This window comes from Podarcis tiliguerta (assembly GCF_965153285.1).
Source record: "Podarcis tiliguerta genome assembly, chromosome: 18".
In the NCBI taxonomy this organism is placed as follows: Eukaryota; Metazoa; Chordata; class Lepidosauria; order Squamata; family Lacertidae; genus Podarcis; species Podarcis tiliguerta.
Window position 1 is genome coordinate 9,762,887 of NC_139551.1, and position 19,130 is coordinate 9,782,016.

General features: G+C 51.6%; 1 protein-coding gene across 2 annotated transcripts; it reads left to right on the forward strand.

Annotated features, from left to right (window-relative positions):
• Positions 1-132: 132 nt before the first annotated feature.
• On the forward strand, positions 133-18,274 carry ANKLE1 (ankyrin repeat and LEM domain containing 1; the record flags this gene model as incomplete). Of its 2 annotated transcripts, none has more annotated exons than XM_083421375.1 (9): positions 133-245; positions 2,134-2,286; positions 4,418-4,523; positions 7,734-7,842; positions 8,064-10,817; positions 12,186-12,348; positions 13,199-13,370; positions 15,475-15,604; positions 17,465-18,274. In XM_083421375.1, 9 exons carry the CDS (start codon positions 133-135, stop codon positions 17,635-17,637), a joined length of 3,873 nt encoding a protein of 1,290 aa, XP_083277501.1. In that variant the 3' UTR covers positions 17,638-18,274. The 2 variants fall into 2 exon arrangements, with proteins under 2 accessions (XP_083277501.1, XP_083277502.1); XM_083421376.1 differs by having other exon boundaries at positions 180-245; positions 2,112-2,286.
• Between the last annotated feature and the right edge of the window lie 856 nt (positions 18,275-19,130).

A 19,130-nucleotide genomic window follows, 5' to 3' on the forward strand; every position in this document is an offset into this window, starting at 1 on the left:
GGCTGCGCGGGCGGCTCTTCGGCCGCGTCTCGAGGCGACCCCGCCGGGCCGAGATTCCGCCGCCGGCCGCGCGGGGATGGAAGTAGCCGCTGCCTCCGGTGGGAAATCTGCGCATGTGCCGGCGGAGTGAGCATGCGCAGAGGCGCCTCCTCGGCCCCTCGGCCGCCCTCTAGTGGCGGGATGGAACCAGGCTCCCTGCCGCTCTCGGTCCGGCTGCGCGAGGCTCTGTCGGGCGGAGAGTGCGAGTAAGCGCATGTGGGAATGCACCTGTTCACGTGTACATGTGAATTTCTCTCGCGGCTTCGCCCTCTTTTCTTCGTTTGTTCCTTTCTGGCTTTGCAAAAGCTTTCTTATGTAAACAAAAACTACCCCTGAAATAATAATAATAATAATAATAACAACAACAACAACCACCACCACCACCACCACCACCAGGGCTTTTCTTCTAGAAAAAAGGGGCCGGTACTCGCCATGAAGTTACAGTAAGTGACACACTTTTAATCAGTGCTTTTCTTCTGGGGGTAAAAGGGTGCCAGTACCCTGGAGAACCCCCAGAAAAAAGCACTGATTATTACAAAACTTGAATCTCTCCAATTGGTTTCGGGGGCTTCTTGGCTTGCAGATCTTAATTCCCGAGTCAAGGTCACAGGCTCACCCTATTCACACCTTAAATATGCCCTTAAGGCAGGATTTGTGAGCACAGAGTTGTTTTCATTTCCTCCCTCCTTGCAGAGAAACATTTGGTCAGATTGGGAGAGTCAAAATGGTTTCAAGACTGCCTTCCTGTAGTGTTTCGGACATGTGGTTTATGTATTTATTTATTTATGTATGTGTTTGCCTTGTACATTCAATGCACATATATTTATAAATTCTTATAACATTTATTCCTATTATCCCCTTCAAATGAACTCTTTTCCTGCTGATCATTTGCAACGGTGAGTTTTTCCTTGCAGTGGACATGTTTGCGCTTGCGCTGAGAGATGAGGATAGCTCTTCACGGCTGAGGGTGTGCCTGCCTTTAATAAGTAAAGGTAAAGGGACTCCGACCACTAGGTCCAGTGGCTGCGGCGCTCATCTCGCTTTACTGGCCGAGGGAGCCGGCGTACAGCTTCCGGGTCATGTGGCCAGCAGGACTAAGCCGCTTCTGGCGAACCAGAGCAGCGCACGGAAACGCCGTTTACCTTCCCGCCGGAGCGGTACCTATTTATCTACTTGCACTTTGAGGTGCTTTTGAACTGCTAGGTTGGCAGGAGCAGGGACCGAGCAACGGGAGCTCACCCCATCACGGGGATTCGAACCGCCGACCTTCGGATCAGCAAGTCCTAGGCTCTGGGGTTTAACCCACAGCGCCACCTGCGTCCCACTTGATGCCCCGCTTGAATCTTTAGGCACGAGAGAACCAAGCTGCTGGGGGAGTTGTGGAATGTAAATTTCTGAAGCCATCTAAGATGCCTTTGACGGGCTGGTGGTGGACTTTCCTCCAAGCGGAGTCGAACGATCCACTTGCTTCGTGCCTTGCAGATCTGGCACTGAGTCAGAGGGTTGGTCTGGATGACTTCTTAAGATCCCTTCCAGCTCTAGGATTCCATGAAGGCCCCTTGAATGGCACATAGTATAAGGCAGGCTCTAATGTTACGGAAATTACGGGGGGGGGCACATCTTTAAAGTTGTTAAATGTTACAATTGTTGTTGTTCAGTCGTTTAGTTGTGTCTGACTCTTCGTGACCCCCCGGACCAGAGCACGCCAGGCCCTCCTGTCTTCCACTGCCTCCCGCAGATTGGTCAAACTCATGTTCGTAGCTTTGAGAACACTGTCCCACCATCTCGTCCTCTGTCGTCCCCTTCTCCTTGTGCCCTCCATCTTTCCCAACATCAGGGTCCCCGTGTCTGCTTTCTCCATGCCTTACACAGTTTCTTTCTGAAACAGGGTTTGTTTACACATATTTACAACCCTGAACCACCCCGCATAATTTCACAGATTTCTGTTGTGTTCACTCGCCTTTTTCTCTCTAAACTAAAATGTCCCGAATGCTGCTAGCTTTCCTTGCTCGCTCCGTCCCTTTGTCCATTTTGCTTGCTATTCCCCCCCCCCCCGGAATTTTATCTCTCAGTTGCTGTATCCTTGCTTCCCAGGATGGTCGAAGCCCTTCTCCAGCAGGGAGCGGACCCCAACTTGGTTCTTCCCGAGGGGATTGCTGGCATCCACCTTGCCGCCGGCATGGAGCAGGAGAGTGGAATCCGCTGCCTTGCCCTCATCCTTCGGTATGGCGGAGACCCCAATATCAGGTATTCAGCAGGGTCCTTCTGCTATATCCATGGGGAAATTTGCTCTGAACCCACCAGCGGACATCTAGTGTGAGCAAACATATTTGGCATCAGATTACTTGAATACCCTGTAGCATTTCTCTGATGAAAATAGGGACATCCTATTTAATAATAATAATAATAATAATAAATAAATTTACCGTATTTTTCGCCCTATAGGACGCACTTTTTCCCCTCCAAAAATGAAGGGGAAATGTGTGTGCGTCCTATGGGGCGAATGCATTCTTCGCGCAACTCTCCGCAAGCAGCGGGAGCCCAGCGCTGCTCCGGCTGCTTGCGGAGAGTTGCCTGCATGCTGAAGCCTGCGCGCGCTGAGCTCAGCGCGTCCAGGCTTCGCGGACCTCTTCGCAAGCAGCGGGAGCCAGCGCTGGGCTCCCACGGCTTGCAGAGAGCTGCCTGTTTGGGGGCTGGGGTCGGGGGAAGCTCGGGCTTCCCCAACCCCGTGCCTGGGGGGGGAAATATTTTTTTTCCTTTATTTCCCCCCCAAAAAACTAGGTGCGCCTTATGGGACGGTGCGTCCTATAGGGCGAAAACTACGGTACTATTTATACCCCACCCATCTGACTGGGTTGCCCCAGGAATTCTGGGCAGCTTCCAACATACAGTGAACGCTCAGGTTGCAAATGTGATCCGTGCGGGAGGCACGTTCGTAACCCGCAGCGCCACGTCTGCGCACACGCAGGTTGCGATTCGGCGCTTCAGCACATGCGCGAAGCACGATTTAGCGCTTCTGCGCATGCGTGATGTAACCCATTCGAGTGCTTCTGGGTTTCGGCGCGTCCGTATCCCGAAAACGCGCAATGTGAAGCATCTGTAACCCGAGGTATGACTGTATATAATAAGATAAAACTTTAAACATTACCAAAAAAAAAAAATCCCTATAAGTGGCTGCCTTCAGATGATATAGTTACTTTTTTCTTAGACATCAGATGGGAGGGCATTCCAGAGGGCAGGCACCTGGGTCCCTATAACCTCATCAACCCGGAAGTCCATAGCCTCACTTCTCACAGGGTGGAAACTGCCAGAAGACCCTCAGAGCTGGACCTCCGTGTCTGGGCTGAGCGATGGGGGTGGAGATGCTCCTTCAGGCATCCTGGGCCAAGACCGTTTAGGGCATTAAAAGTCAATACCAACACTTTGAATGGTGGTTAGAAACGTACTGGGAGCTAATGAAGATCCTTTAGGACCGGTGTTATATGGTCCCGGCGGCCATTCCCAGTCTGGCTGCCGCATTCTGGATTAGTTGTAGTTTCTGGGTCACCTTCAAGGGTAGCCCCACAAAGAGCACATTGCAGTAGTCCAAGTGGGAGATAACCAGAGCATGCACCACTCTGGTGAGACAGTCCGCGGGCAGGGAGGGTCGCAGCCTGCGTACCAGATGGAGCTGGTAGACAGCTGCCCTGGACACAGATTTGACCTGCACATCCAGTGGTCTATAATAACAATAACGTTATTTATACCTCGTCCATCTGGCTGGGTTTCCCCAGCCACTCTGGGCGGCTTCCAACACAATATTAACATAAAGTAATGCCTCAAAAATTAAAAGCTTCCCTAAACAGGGCTGCCTTCAGATGTCGTCTAAAAGTCTGGTAGTTGTTGTTCTCTTTGACATCTGGTGGGAGGGCGTTCCACAGGGCGGGTGCCACCACCGAGAAGGCCCTCTGCCTGGTTCCCTGTAACTTGGCTTCTCGCAGGGAGGGAACCGCCAGAAGGCCCTCGGCGCTGGACCTCAACGTCCAGGCAGAACGATGGGGTGGAGACGCTCCTTCAGGTATACTGGACCGAGGCCATTTAGGTCTGACCTCAAGTTATACAATTTTAACGTCAAGAACCATGCAGATCCAGAGACCTGCTTTACTTTAAAGGGAAAGATCGTAGCTCAGTGATAGAGCATGCAGACCTTGCATGAATCTCTGGGTGGGGACTGGGGGGGGCTGGGAAGGACAGCTGCTGCCAGTACTAAGCTGGGTGCTTGGCTGCCCGTTGTTCGTGACCAGAGGCCATTGCAATAAATCGGGACTCTTGACGCCCTTCAGGCCTTGGGGCCCTAACGTTGCGCAAGGTGCAAGCCCAGGTTTTGCTTGTGATTCAGGTCCGTGGACGGTCTCACCCCCTTGCATGTGGCAGCGGCCTGGGGGTGCTACACATGCCTAAAGCTCTTGCTGATGGAAGGAGGAGACCCCCACCTGAAAGACCAGGTAGGCCAGAGAGTTCCTGCCATTGTGTGTGTGTGTGTGTGTGTGTGTGTGTGTTTGGGTGGGGGGAGACAGGATGGCGGGGACACTTTCTTTCCTGCTGCCCTTATACCACTCGATATACGATATCTTTATTGTCATTGTCCCATACAGAACAATGAAATTGAAAAACTACATAAAACCCCTAAAAACTCTGAAACCCCATTTTAAAATACACTATACAGTGGTGCCTCGCAAGACGAAAAGAATCCGTTCCGCGGGTCTTTTCCTCTTGCGGTTTTTTCGTCTTGCGAAGCAAGCCCATTGATGGAGTAGCGCTATTAGCGCTATTGACATTTTACGGGCTAAAAACGGCTTTTTACGCTTGGGAGATTAGCGGTTTTGCTGCTAAAATGCTTTTAGCAGCTTAGCGATTCAAAATAGGGGTTTTGGAGCGGGGGAAAAAATCAAATTTTTTCGTCATTTTTCGTCTTGCGAAGCAAGCCCATAGGGAACTTCGTCTTGCAAAGCGCCTCTGCAAACGGAAAACCCTTTCGTCTTGCGGGTTTTCCATCTTGCGAGGCATTCGTCTTGCGGGGCACCACTCAACTATACTAAAAAATACACTATACTAAAAAATACACTATACTATAGAGACCCCTTATGCTGCGTTTAGAACCAGAATTGCATTTGCGTAGAAACTGTTTCTCAGGCGGCTAGCCCTGGCCTTTATAACCCTGTACCTTTTTCCAGAAGGCAGAAGCTGAAACAGATCATTTCTGGGGTGCGCACTAACCTGCGCTATCTCTGCCGCTTTCTTATGGCACCTGGCAGCATAGAATTGATCCAAGGTGGGAAGAGTGCACCCAATTATTCTCTCCACAGTCTTTACAACCCTGGATAGCAGGGATTACTCCTCTGTTGGGACTGACCTCTGACACGAAAGCCCGCCTCATGCAACCCTGGCACGGTCCTTTGCATGCTGACTCGGAAGCAGGGTGGATTTGATTTAAATCAAATCGATTTAAAGCACGATTTAAATCACTAGTCAGTAAGACTTGATTTAAATCATACATACAGTGGATGCACGGGTTACGAACATGATCTGTGCAGGATTCACATTCGCAACCCGCAGCGTTCGCGACCTGCATCTCCGCACGCACTTCTGCGCAAAGCCCATTCCGGTACTTCTGGGTTTCGGCAGTCCGCAACCAGAAAAAACACAACCTAAAGCGGCTGTAACCCGAGGTATGACTGTGCAGTCATACCTTTGTTTTCGAGCAGCTTAATTCTCGAACATTTTGGCTCCCAAATGTTGCATATCCAGAATTGAGTGCTCCAGTTTGCAAACTATTTTTGGAAGCTGAACGTCCGACAGGGCTTCTGCAGCTTCTGATTGGCTGCAGGACCTTCCTGCAACCAATCAGAAGCCGCACTTTGGTTTCCGAACATTTTGGAAGTTGAACGGACTTCCAGAATGGATTCCGTTTGACCTCCAAGGTACAACTGTAGTTTTTACAGTTATATCAAAAATTTCTGATTGGGTTACACTATTGGAAATACATAGACAGCTAATTATGAAATTATTGTGAGGTTTAATAAGTTAACTGTTTATATTTTGAGAACTTTTCTGCTGTACTTTATTGGAAGGAGAAAAATAATCATTTCCTTAATAACAATTTAAGCTATTTAACTAAAACAATAGCATTATAGCATATGTATCCATGTTTGTTAACTGATGTGGTTAAACAATTAAAAAAAAACAAAACTTAGATTTTGTTTTAGCACACATGAAAAACCTAAGACAAATCCTTACTTCCTGATGAATAGCCTTTGGGCTATAATGTAACTTAAATGGAAAACTATCTTGAGAAAGATTTTTCCTCCAAAAGCATTTTATTTTAAAAATCCAATTTAATTTTTAAAAAAAATCTGATTTTTTAATTTGATTTTTTCAATCATTGATTTTTATCCACCCTGCTGAGAAGTAAAATCACATCAGGTTCAAGCAGACCCGAGCCCCTCAAGCGAGTGTTTGTGGGATTACAGTCCGTGTTCATAGGTAGCCATGCTTCTGAATTCCCGTTCCTGGAACTGTGGGAAAGGAGAGTTGCTGTTGAGCTAGTTTCCCTTTGAGGCATCTGTTGGGCTCTGTGGTAAAACGGGATGCTGTCTGGGCCCCCATGACCCGATCCAGCCGCCATGCTCTTTTTAAGTTCTTCTAGTCATAGCCTAGGGCCCACGTAACTACGGGACCGCCTCTCCTGGTCTGCCCCGCGGAGGACCTTAAGGTCCACAAATGACAACACCGTGGGGGTCCCAAGTCGCAAGGTGGTTAGACTGGTCTCAACTAGGGCCAGGGCCTTTTCAGCACTGGCCCCGACTTGGTGGGACGCTCTGTCCCAAGAGACTAGGGCCCTGCGGGACTTGACATCTTTCCACAGGGCCTGCAAGGCAGAGCTGTTCCACCTGGCCTTTGGTTTGACCCTTATGTTTCCCTCCCCTTATGGATTTGACTTTTAAAAAGAGACTGCATTTTAAATTGCATCTTAAATTGTTTTTTCTTTTTCGTTTTTTCTAATGTTTTTACTGAAATTTTATTGATGTTAGCCGCCCTGAGCCCAGCTCTGGCCGGGGAGGGCGGGGTATAAATAAAATTTGTTGTTGTTGTTGTTGTTGTTGTTGCAAAGATACAGTGGTGCCTCGCAAGACGAAAAGAATCCGTTCCGCGAGTCTCTTTGTCTAGCGGTTTTTTCGTCTTGTGAAGCAACCCTATTAGCGCTATTAGCGGTTTAGCGGCGATTAGCGGCTATTAAAGTCTTAAGGGATTAGCGGATTAGCTGCTAAAAGGCTATTAGCAGCTTAGTGCCTTAGAAAAAGGGGGTTGGGAGCGGAAAAAAATCGCAAGAATCGCAAGACATTTTCGTCTTGCAAAGCAAGCCCATAGAGAAATTCGTCCTGCGAAGCGCATTGAAAAACGGAAAACGCTTTCGTCTAGCGGGTTTTCCGTCTTGCGAGGCATTCGTCTTGCGGGGCACCACTGTAGTTAGAACCGAAGCACTGGCGGTTGACGAGTTGAAGCTGCGAAATTGTTTCTTGGTTACCTGGCCCATGTTAATTGGAATAAAGAGGGGCAGGGAAGAGATACTTGGATGGAGAGAACTAGCAAGCCAGATTAGCTGGGGGGGGCGGGACGCCCAGCTCCTTGGTCCTCCAGCCTCTTCTTTCTCCCAGGACGGGAACACTGCCATCGACCTGGCTTTGGAGGAAGGGAACGAGATGTGCCTCCGTATCTTGCAAGGATTCCTGGATGATGCTGGAGAGGGGCAGCACCACTGGATGAGTAAGTAGGGAGAAGCAATCCGAGCTTCCCCCCCGCCCCCCCCTTGCAATGTTATCTTCGCATCCTATCCCCCAATTTCAAACTTCACATTCTCATTTGTTTGCTATACCGTAACAGCTGCAGAATGCCAGCAACTCCTGTTTCGTATGACTTCCCTAATTTCAGAGGCTCCGATTAAATAATCCTAGTCTCATTTGTCCCTCTCTTTCTTTTTTCTACAGGCTCCCGAAGAGAAGAAAGCTTCCTCACCACTGTGACTGAAGACACCTTGAACCCTGGGCGGTCCTTGAGGCTTTACGACGCTTGCCCCATCCTCTCGGGCGGAAGCTTGCCGCCTCCTCTGGATGAGACCCTTCAGCATGCGAAGGCACCCACCTTCCTTTCTCGTCCTCCGAAGAGCCAAGATAAAGCTTGTTCCTTTGAGGACAGGATCGCTTCTTCGTTCCTAACGGAGTGTTCTTTGGCTTCCAGCACTTTGTCCGATCAGGGAGACCTCTGTGCTCAGCCGGCAGCCTCATCCGGCTTGGGTGGCATGCTTGGGCAGCCAGCCCCCAATCCCTTGGCAAGACGGGGTTTTCACATCAGAGGACTCGGGCCCCTCAAAGCAGATCTTGGCACAATCCAAACTCCTTGCGTCCAGAGCACTACAGCTAAGGGGTCCCCTTTGCCTCCAGATGGCGTATTTCCCCCCTCCACTTTAATCGACCGCAAGCTGAGAGCGAGCCTCGAAATACAAAACGCTAACAGATCCCAGGAGATCCCCAGGTCCTCTCCCACTCATGCAGTTGTGTCCGAATGTGAAGCAGATCCTGTTGCCGGCATGCCGGATCCCAACGCCACCTTCAACCTCTCCCACTATGGCAGCTTCCTAGACCCAGACCTTGTGGTGAGAGCCACGGGCCACGAAGGGCTGGACGTCACCTCGCCCGATCACGCCTACCTGTTCACCCGGGAGAACGCTGCAGCCGTCTCGGACCTGGAAAAGACGGTCGTGGTCAATGCGGAGTTCCTGCCTAGCGGCTGTGGGAATCTGGGCGGAGGCGCCGAACGAGCCGAATCATTTAGTGAAAGATCAAGCAGTGGCCAGTATGCCTCATGCGACAGCGAATGTTACGCAAGCACTACGGAAGCACTCCGCTGCAGCGAGGCTCAGAACCAGGAGGGATGGGAAGCCAGCTTCACCTGTTCCATGTTCAGCTCCCACAACACTGGGAGCAGCAGTTTAATGTCAGAATTGTCTTCCAGAGGACCGGGAAGCAGCTCCGGAGAGCCGGTTGAGGCATTTAGCAAGGGGAATTCTCCCGCTAGGTCTGAGCGCCTGAGACATTTGTGTGACAGAATTGGTTGTAAGGGGGCTTCTTCCAACACATGCCCTGGGAGCCAGCCTTTGGACCTGGTCTGCTTTGGAAAGGACGAACGGCCCAAGAACGGCGGGCAGCCGGGTTTCTCCCAAACATCCCAGGTTCTTGCAAAATGCCCTTTGCAGAAGTGGGGGAGCCAAGGCACGAAGTCTCCGCCGTTGAGGGAAACGCAGAAGCCGAGGATTTCTGGAGCAGAGAACGAGCAGCTTTCGGAAATTTCCTCTCCCATCGTTGGGAGAGTTGGTACCTGGGAACAGCAGGGCAAACTAAATGGGAGTGGGTCACCCGAAGCGCAGGAAAGGTTGAGTACAGAGGAAAGGAGAGGATTTCACTCCATGAGCAGCAAGGATGTGGAGGGGCAGTTGTGGACTCCAGAAACGGTGCTCATACAGAAGGCATCTGAAGAGACATCTTCGCTGGGGAATGAGAGCCCTGTCCCTCCCGGGGTGGTCTGGGATGCGGCTGAAACAATGGCTGTCCCTCACCAAACACCTCCAAGCACCAGAGAAGAAGAGCCTGCCGGCTTGGAGGCCAAGCTGAGGTCAATGATGCTGGCGACCAGGGTCTGCCATTCACCGCTGCTCCAGCCCCACCAAAGCCCCCGGCACGTTACGCCCCGAACCAAAAGCCGCATGATGGCCTCGGCCGCGCACAATGCCAGCTCTTCCTCCTCCCTCTTCGATGAGACCCTGGAGGTGCCGCAGCGTCCCAGGCGGATGAGAAACCCTAGAGGGCAGGTTCTGGCCTCCGGCGATAGGCAGGATCGTTCCGCTGGCCCAAGGAACAGCGGCCTGCCTGGTGCGGCTGGAGGCAAGAATGGTGAACTCGATGACACCTTATTAATAGGGGCTGGTCTCAGCAGCTGTGAGCCAGGCAGCTGCTCAGCGTCCCTCCCTTCGGGCTGCCCTCTCATCAGCCCGGATACACCAGGAAGTTCTGCGAGAGATGTTTGCAGAGGACGTGACCGTTCTGACACCAAATGTGGCAGCGACCGTGCGGCAGATTCAGGGGAAGAGCTTCCTTTGAAGGAGGAGAAGCTGCCACCAAGGAATGGTGCCCAAGAAAGCCTGGATGCTGTGCTGCCTCGGGGTGAACCTAAGCGGCTAAGTGCCAGGCGTGGTAGGACCAAGAGGCAGGCCAATCGCTCGCGAGTGAGCTTCAGCCGGCTGCCTGCACCGAGAGTGTCCACCTGCCCGTCTGGACGGATGAGTCCCATTGCCCAAGATGTCCAGCTGTCGCCTGGTGGCCGGCCCGTGAACCTGAGCACCACTGAGCCTGTGGAATACCTTTACGAGGATGAAGGGCACGCCCTCGTGGAGCGCCACATCCCTTGCACGGACGACTCCGTGGCCAACACCACCAGCTCCGAAGACACCGTCATCTACGACTGGCGGGCATACACCGGTCAAGCAGCCGGGCCGGCAGATGCGGGCAGCAGCTCTCCACCAGCTGCCTCTGAGCTGAGCCACCTCTCAGACGAAGCGCTAGTCCGGCAGCTTCGAGACTTTGGCGTCAACCCGGGTCCTGTAACGGGACTCACCAGGAAAATTTACCTGCAGCTACTTGAAAAGCTGATGAGCGACCCGAAGACCAAGGCCCGGAAGGGGTCTGCAGGTGGGTCGCTGCCTTGCCTGGGGGTGGGGGGTGGCCTCAGCCCATTGATGGAGGCCTTGCTCTGCATGCAGAAGGTCCCGGGTTCAACCCGTCCAGGGCATAGCTGTCAACGTTTCCCTTTTTTTAAGGGAAATTCCCTTATTCCGAATAGGATTCCTCACTAGAAAAGGGAAAAGTTGACAGCTGTGCTCCAGGGTCATCTCCAGAAAGGGCATCCCATGTGCTTCTTTGCCTTTAACTGACATGTCTTTAAAGTTGGGGGGGGGGAGTGGTTTACATATCGCCTTTGCTGATTCTAATTTGCAGGCTAAGGGGCTTAGAGCTCCTGTTAAAAATAATAATAGTAATACACGAATCCCCACCACCACACACACTTACACCTGTTCCGATCTAGGGCTGGGCGATACCTGGTTTTCAACATCGCAATATATCACCAGCTAAACATCATGAAATGTTGATACAGTGGTACCTTTGGTTGCAAACAGGATCCATTCCGGAGCCCCATTTGCAACATGAGCAGAACGCAACCTGCCTCTGCGCTGGTCACGATTCGCTGTTTCTCTGCATGCACGTGACGCCATTTTGAGCATCTGCACATGCGTGAGCGGCGAAACCCGGAAGTAACCTTTTCCGGTACTTCCGGTTCACCGCGTGACACAACCTGAAAAGATTTAACCCAAGGTATGACTGTATATCACAACATCTGACATAAGAATGGAGCTGTGTAGAGGCACGGGCTGGCTTCACAGTTTTCCCACATTGTGATTTTTGCATCACACACACACACACACACGATTCGTGATATATTGCCAGGTCCAAAATTATGAAACCGATATCACGATGTGGACTTCAAACCAGTTCAGGATGATATATCAATCAGCCCTATTCTGCTTGTGCATGAGATAACAAAGTCTCTCCCCTGTGATCATATATTGAGATAATACAGTGGTGCCTCGCAAGATGAAATTAATCCGTTCCGCGAGTCTCTTCGTCTTGCGGTTTTTTTGTCTTGCGAAGCACGGCTATTAGCGGCTTAGCGGCTATTAACGGCTTAGCGGCTATTAACGGCTTAGTGGCTATTAACGGCTTAGCGACTTTAAGAAAAAGGAAACAAACTCGCAAGAACTCGCAAGACGTTTCGTCTTGAGAAGCAAGCCCATAGGGAAATTCGTCTTGCGGAACGACTCAAAAAACGGAAAACTCTTTCGTCTAGCGAGTTTTTCGTCTTGCGAGGCATTTGTCTTGCGGGGCACCACTGTATTCCATCCTTCTTTTATTGTTGTGTGTCGTGTGCCTCTCTCCACCATGTGTTAACAAACTTCTCTGTTTTGGTGGGGGTGGCGATGTCTCTTCTTCACTTGCCTCCAGGCTACAGCCCGGAATTGTCTTCTGCCCTGGACACTTACCAGATCCCAGATGGCCAGGAGGACGAGATGGCTTTGTCCAGGCAGTTCGACCAGCCGGACAAGAGCCGCAAGTGGAGGGAGGGTCTTCTCAAGTCCAGCTTCAACTACCTGCTCCTGGATCCCAGGTGTGGAAGCTTTTCCCCGACTCTGCCGTCTCAGCTGCCCCTGGGGGGGGGGGGAGGAGGCAATTCCTACCTTTTCAGACTCAGCTGAGTTTTGGGCAAAGACTGAGGGTATAGTTTGACAGCGTGCAGTCTTCTCCACGGAACAGAACCCTCAGGGTGTTGTCAGGCCGCTCTGGCCATGCAAGGAAAGGGCTTGGGGCTCTCCCTTTGCCTCTGTTCCATGGCCTCAGAGCCCCATCTGATCACCAGCTCAAATGGAGAAGAGCTTGTCAGCTGGTAGAGCACAAGTCTCTTAACCTCAGGGTTGTGGGTTCGAGCATTGCAGGGGTTGGACTAGATTAGGGTTTCCCAAACTTGGGTCCCCAGCTGTTTTCTCACAATGAGGGAACTGCCAAAAGGCCCTCGGTGCTGGATCTCAGTGTCCGGTAGAACTATGGGGGTGGAGACGCTCCTTCAGGTATACTGGACCGAGGTTGTTTAGGGCTTTAAAGGTCAGCACCAACACTTTGAATTGTTCTGGGAAACGTACTGGGAGCCCATGCAGATCTCTCAGGACCGGTTGTTACGTGGTCCTGGCGGCCACTTCCAGTCCCCAGTCTAGCTGCCGCATTCTGGATTAATTGCAGTTTCTGGGTCACCTTCAAAGGTAGCCCCATGTAGAGCGCATTGCAGTAGTCCAAGCAGGAGATAACCAGAGCATGCACCACTCTGGCGAGACAGTCTGTGGGCAGGGAGGGTCTCAGCCTGCATACCAGATGGAGCTGGTAGACAGCCGGTTGTTGGTCCATCGCTGCCTCCTGTGGCGGAGAGTTCCGCCAGTTAACTCTGCCCTTCTGCCTGTGCCCGACAGGGTGACCCAGAACCTGCCCTTCCGCAGCCAGTACATCAGCCGGGCCGAGTGCTTCCGGACATTCATCAGCGCCATCTTCTACGTGGGCAAGGGGAAGCGCTCTCGGCCTTACTGCCACCTCTACGAAGCCTTGACGCACTACCAGCAGAGCCGGAGGAAACAAGGCAGACAGGTGCAGACAGAGCAAAGCCCAGGGTGGTGCTGCGCTCTCTTCTCTGGCCCTCCCCTGCTTTGAGCGCTTGGCTTGTGTGCTTACCTGAGAATAAGTCCTACTGAGCCGAAATAACTTCTTTAAGCTGATAAATAACGCCAGTGGAGTCACAGTAAGGGGCTCCCTGCTTGCTGTTATACAGTCTGCCCTGAGAGTATTGTATGAGTTGGCTGTTGAGTGGAGAGTTGGATATTTGCGGTCTTTTCTCTTTTTTGTAGCAAAATACAACATTTATAAGGACCAGTAATATAACAATACAGTGGCACCTCAGGTTACATACGCTTCAGGTTACAGACTCCGCTAACCCAGAAATAGTGCTTCAGGTTAAGAGCTTTGCTTCAGGATGAGAACAGAAATCGTGCTCCGGTGGCGTGGCAGCAGCAGGAAGCCCCATTAGCTAAAGTGGTGCTTCAGGTTAAGAACAGCCCTTCAGAACTAATTAAGTTCTTAACCCGAGGTACCACTGTATCACTATTCCCAGAAGTATGTTTATAGTTTTCGCTAACTATCAATACAGTTCTAGTCACGGGTAGGTAGCCGTGTTGGTCTGCCATAGTCGAAATAAAATTTAAAAAATTCCTTCCTGTAGCACCCTAAAGGTAAAGGGACCCCTCACCATTAGGTCCAGTCGCGACCGACTCTGGGGTTGCAGCGCTCATCTCGCTTTATTGGCCGAGGGAGCCGGTGTACAGCTTCCGGGTCATGTGGCCAGCATGACTAAGCTGCTTCTGGCAAACCAGAGCAGCGCACGGAAATGCCGTTTACCTTCCCACCGGAGCGGTACCTATTTATCTACTTGCACTTTTTGGTGTGCTTCTGAACTGCTAGGTTGGCAGGAGCAGGGACCGAGCAAGGGGAGCTCATCCCATCACGGGGATTCGAACAGTCGACCTTTTGATTGGCAAGCCCTAGGCTCTGTGGTTTAACCCACAGCGCCACCCGCATCCCATAGTATCACCTTAGAGACCAACTAAGTTTGTTATTGGTATGAGCTTTCGTGTCCAGGCACACTATTTCTATCAATACAGGCTTGCCCAATTTGCTACTTGTGATGTTTCCCACAAAGCGTTTGGCTGAATTGTGCATCGTGCTGGTAAATAAACCTGTTCCATGTTAGCTAGTTCCAAGGTGAGCCTCGCCACCCCACCCTCCAGTCTGACAACCTCTTCCGAGGCCTGTGCGCGGGAGGAGATGGGGCCCAAGCTGAGGCCAGGAGCTGGGGGACAACAGCAGACCCAGCCCACGCACCCTCTCCGTGCCAGGCAGTGGCACCCAAGTCCCCTCTATGGCTCAAAGGGAGCCAGGTGTAGGCAGGTGGATGGGCGGTTGGGTGCCTCACCTGCACTCTCATGTGGTAGAGGAGGCTGGGGCAGCTCGGGCCCAGTCCATTTCACCCCCCACCCCCATTTGGGAGGAGCAAAGGGGTCCAAGACCCTTTGAAGCTGTGTGCATGGGCTGCTCAAGAGGACTGCCATCTTTCAGAAGCGTCAGGATGAGTCCGGCCCCTTTTGGCAGAGGTGGGCATCCTGTCTTAGAATCATAGAATCCTAGAGTTGGAAGAGACCCCAAGGGCCATCGAGTCCAACCCCCTGCCAAGCAGGAAACACCATCAGAGCACTCCTGACATCTGGTTGTCAAGCCTCTGCTTAAAGACCTCCAAAGAAGGAGACTCCACCACACTCCTTGGCAGCAAATTCCACTGTCGAACAGCTCTTACTGTCAGGAAGTTCTTCCTAATGTTGAGGTGGAATCTTCTTTCTTGTAGTTTGGATCCATTGCTCCGTGTCCGCTTCTCTGGAGCAGCAGAAAACAACCTTTCTCCCTCCTCTATGTGACATCCTTTTATATATTTCAACATGGCTATCATATCCCCCCTTAACCTCCTCTTCTCCAGGCTAAACATGCCCAGCTCCCTTAGCCGCTCCTCATAAGGCATCGTTTCCAGGCCTTTGACCATTTTGGTTGCCCTCCTCTGGACACGTTCCAGTTTGTCAGTGTCCTTGAAACAGATCTGAAAGCAAAGACTTGTTTTCTGCCACTAACCTGCTCCCTTCCTTTCCTCCAGGCCTGCTCCAAAGTCCAGCATATCCTGGAAATCTGGGCCAGTGGGCAGGGAGTCATCTCCATGCATTGTTTCCAGAATGTCATTCCGGTGGAAGCCTACACAAGAGAAGCCTGCATGGTGGATGCCATCGGTAAGGCGCTTGCCAGACGGGGCTAAGGCGGAAGGGCAGGCTCCTTCCCAGGATGCCTCAGTCGGTAGAGCATGAGCCTCTTACCGTATTTTTCGTTCTATAGGACGCACATTTTCCCTCCAAAAATTAAGGGGAAATGTGTGTGCGTCCTATAGAGCGAATGCAGGCTGCGCCGCTAAGCCCAAACCCAGAACAGGAAGACGGAGCACTGCGGAGGGCTCTGTCTCGCTGCTCTAGCTTGGGGATGGCTGCGCGCAAAGCCTCTCCAGGGCAGCGGGGTGCCTTCACCCCGCTGTCCTGCAGAGGCTAGCAAGGCTGTTCCCAAGCCAGAACGGCGAGACGGAGGGCTCCGTTTCGCTGCTCTAGCTTGGGGATGGCTGTGCGCAAAGCCTCTGCAGGGCGGCGGGGCGCTGCGCTCCAAAGGTGTCAGGGAACTGCCATCGGAGCAGGAGGAGGTGAGAGGGCTCCCGGATGATGGTGGAGAGGGCCCCAGTAGGAGGAGGGATAGCCCGTACGCTGGGGAAGGAAATCAGCGTAACACCAGTGGAGAAGGGGAGGAGATAGAGGAAGCAGAGAGGTGGCTCCAGGACTCTTCGCAGGAGACCAGCGGAGAGGGGACAAGTGCTCCTTTGCCCACACCCACCCTGCGCAGAAAGCTTTCGCGCAGGCAACGGGGGAGGAGACTGGGCGTCAAGCAGCTTTTATGTTGGAAGAGGTTTAAGAAACGCCCACTGACGGATTCTGCCAGTGACTGAAGCAGCCACGAAATAGAGGCTGCCCTGTCAGAAAGGGTTCAACCATGCAAGCTAGCCATGAGTAAAGGCAATTTACGCACAAGCAATCTCTAGAACCATTACAAAAGGCTTCAGGGATCTTTGAGGCTGGCGGTGGGGGAAAGCAGCGATTTCCCCCCACCGCCAGCCCCACAAGCTCTGGTGAATGTACCTTGAACGCACCTTGTTTTAGAGGGGGAAAACAAGAAAAAAAAATTTCCCTGTTCTCCCCCTCCTATGGTCCGGTGCGTCCAATGGAGCGACAAATACGGTAATTTCAGGGTCGTGGGTTTGATCCCCACATTGAGGATGTGCCCTTTTAAAATGTGTCAGGGAAGGGGGGATTATTGTGTTGTTATTATAATAACACTTTGGAGGTCCCAGGTCACAAGGTGGTTAGATTGGTCTCAGCTAGGGCCATGGCCTTTTCAGTACTGGCCCCTACTTGGTGGAACGCTCTGTCCCAAGAGACCAGGGCCCTGCGGGACTTGACATCTTTCCGCAGGGCCTGCAAGACAGAGCTGTTCCACCTGGCCTTTGGTTTGGACTCAGTCTGACCCTTATGTTTTCCCTTCCCTTGCGATTTTGACCCATGGGCTACTTTTAAAATGAGGCTGCATTTTAAATTGCATTTTAACCTGTATTTTAAATTGTTTTGTTGTTGCTTTCCTCCCCTATTACGTTTTTTATTGTACTGAGCCCGACTCTGGCCGGGGTATAAATAATAAAATAATAATAATAATTATAATTAATTTATTATTGTTGCTTTTATTTTGATTATGCATTTTGTATTTTATGTTGTGGTTTTCCATCTTGTGAACCGCCCTGAGACCTGTGGGAATAGGGCGGTTTAATTACTAAATAAATAAATAAGACAGAGAGATCATAGCTCATAGCTCCATAGGGTCAAGCAGCACTTCCTGGAAGCGGTCATCTGAATAGGACTGGGACCACCACATTGCTACCCCCCGCCCAGTTCTAATTCAGACATCTGTTCCGGGGGGGGGCGGGGATATACCGTGGTCAGTGGTATCGAAAGCCACTGGGAGATCTAGGGAAATCACGCTCCCCCTGTGTCTTCTTTCAGGGCTGAAGATGCTGACCAATCAGAAGAAAGGGAATTACTACGGCATCGTGGCAGGCTGGCCTATGAGGCGGAGGCACTGCCTGGGCACCCACCTCCTTCACAGAGCCATGCAGATCTTCCTGGCAGAGGGGGAGCGGCAGCTGCGCCCCGCAGACATCCGCACAGGCCAGTGACAGCTACCAGGCTCGCGAGGCTCTCGGCGCGGCCAGCACCCAACCACCTGGACCCGACACGATGCCCGTGGCCTGGTCAAGGCAGTTGTCACATTATGCCCGAGGCGTTGGGCTAGGACAGGCTTCCTCCACCTCAGCCCTCCAGATGTTTGGCCTACAACTCCCATGATCCCTAGCTAGCAGGACCAGTGGTCAGGGATGCTGGGAATTGTTGTCTCAAAACATCTGGAGGGCCGAGGTTGAGGATGCCTGGGCTAGGACTTACCTTGTTGGCTCCCCGCCCCGGTCCAGCTTGGCTTGGAGTTGGGAGTTCATGGGGAATGTGGAACTCCCTGCCACTGGATTCCCCAATGTCTCAACAGGAGAAAAGGATCAGTGTTGGACAAGCTTGAATTCGCTCTTGATGCTCATTGACAGAACTGAATGTTCATCTCTCTCTCTTTAAACAGGGTCTCCTGTGCCCTTCTCAGAAACACATATATATGTAGCCGTCGGACATGTGCTTTTACTGTTTTTAATTCTGTAATTTATACTTTTGTACTTTTTTTATATGTAGCTTTCTCATTCGGTCCACCTTTCCTTCGGATCATGTAGAGTTGGTGAAAAATTAAATGTTTTTCTAGGATCAGGCAGAAACCTGTGGCCTCCTGTCCTCTTTCCTCACCCCCCACCCCACTCCTCCTGCCCCTGGTGGGCGATGTGGCTTCCGTCCTCTGCTCTCGCAGCTCTTTTCAGAAGGGAGGAGGAGAACCTAAGAATTGAAACGGGCCACTGTGAGGGCATCCATTCCACCCTGGCACACCCACCCACCCCTGCTTTAGAATCCTAGAGTTGGAAGAGACCACAAGGGCCATGAGTCCAACCCCCTGCCAAGCAGGAAACACCATCAGAGCACTCCTGACATATGGTTGTCAAGCCTCTGCTTAAAGACCTCCAAAGAAGGAGACTCCACCACACTCCTTGGCAGCAAATTCCACTGTCAAACAGCTCTTACTGTCAGGAAGTTCTTCCTAATGTTTAGGTGGAATCTTCTTTCTTGTAGTTTGGATCCATTGCTCCGTGTCCGCTTCTCTGGAGCAGCAGAAAACAACCTTTCTCCCTCCTCTAGGTGACATCCTTTTATATATTTGAACATGGCTATCATATCACCCCTTAACCTCCTCTTCTCCAGGCTAAACATGCCCAGGACCTGCAGTTTATGGCTGGCCATCTTTTGCCCAACCATCACCTCTGAGCACGCAGACTTCAAAACAGCACCAGGACTATGGAAAGCCCAAAAGGAGCTGGATTTATAACAATTTTTAACAATGATTAATTTTTTGAAAATTTCAGGAATAACCTTGAGGTGTGGATGAGCTCTTCCTTCCTTGATTTCTCCAAGCTGCACAGCCATCTGCGGGGGCTGCCCTAGAGTTCCGTCCTCCAGTGGCGGGGTGGTCTAGTTGACCTTTAGGAGTCCCCTTGCCAACTATGGTTTCCTCATTCTTTCACTT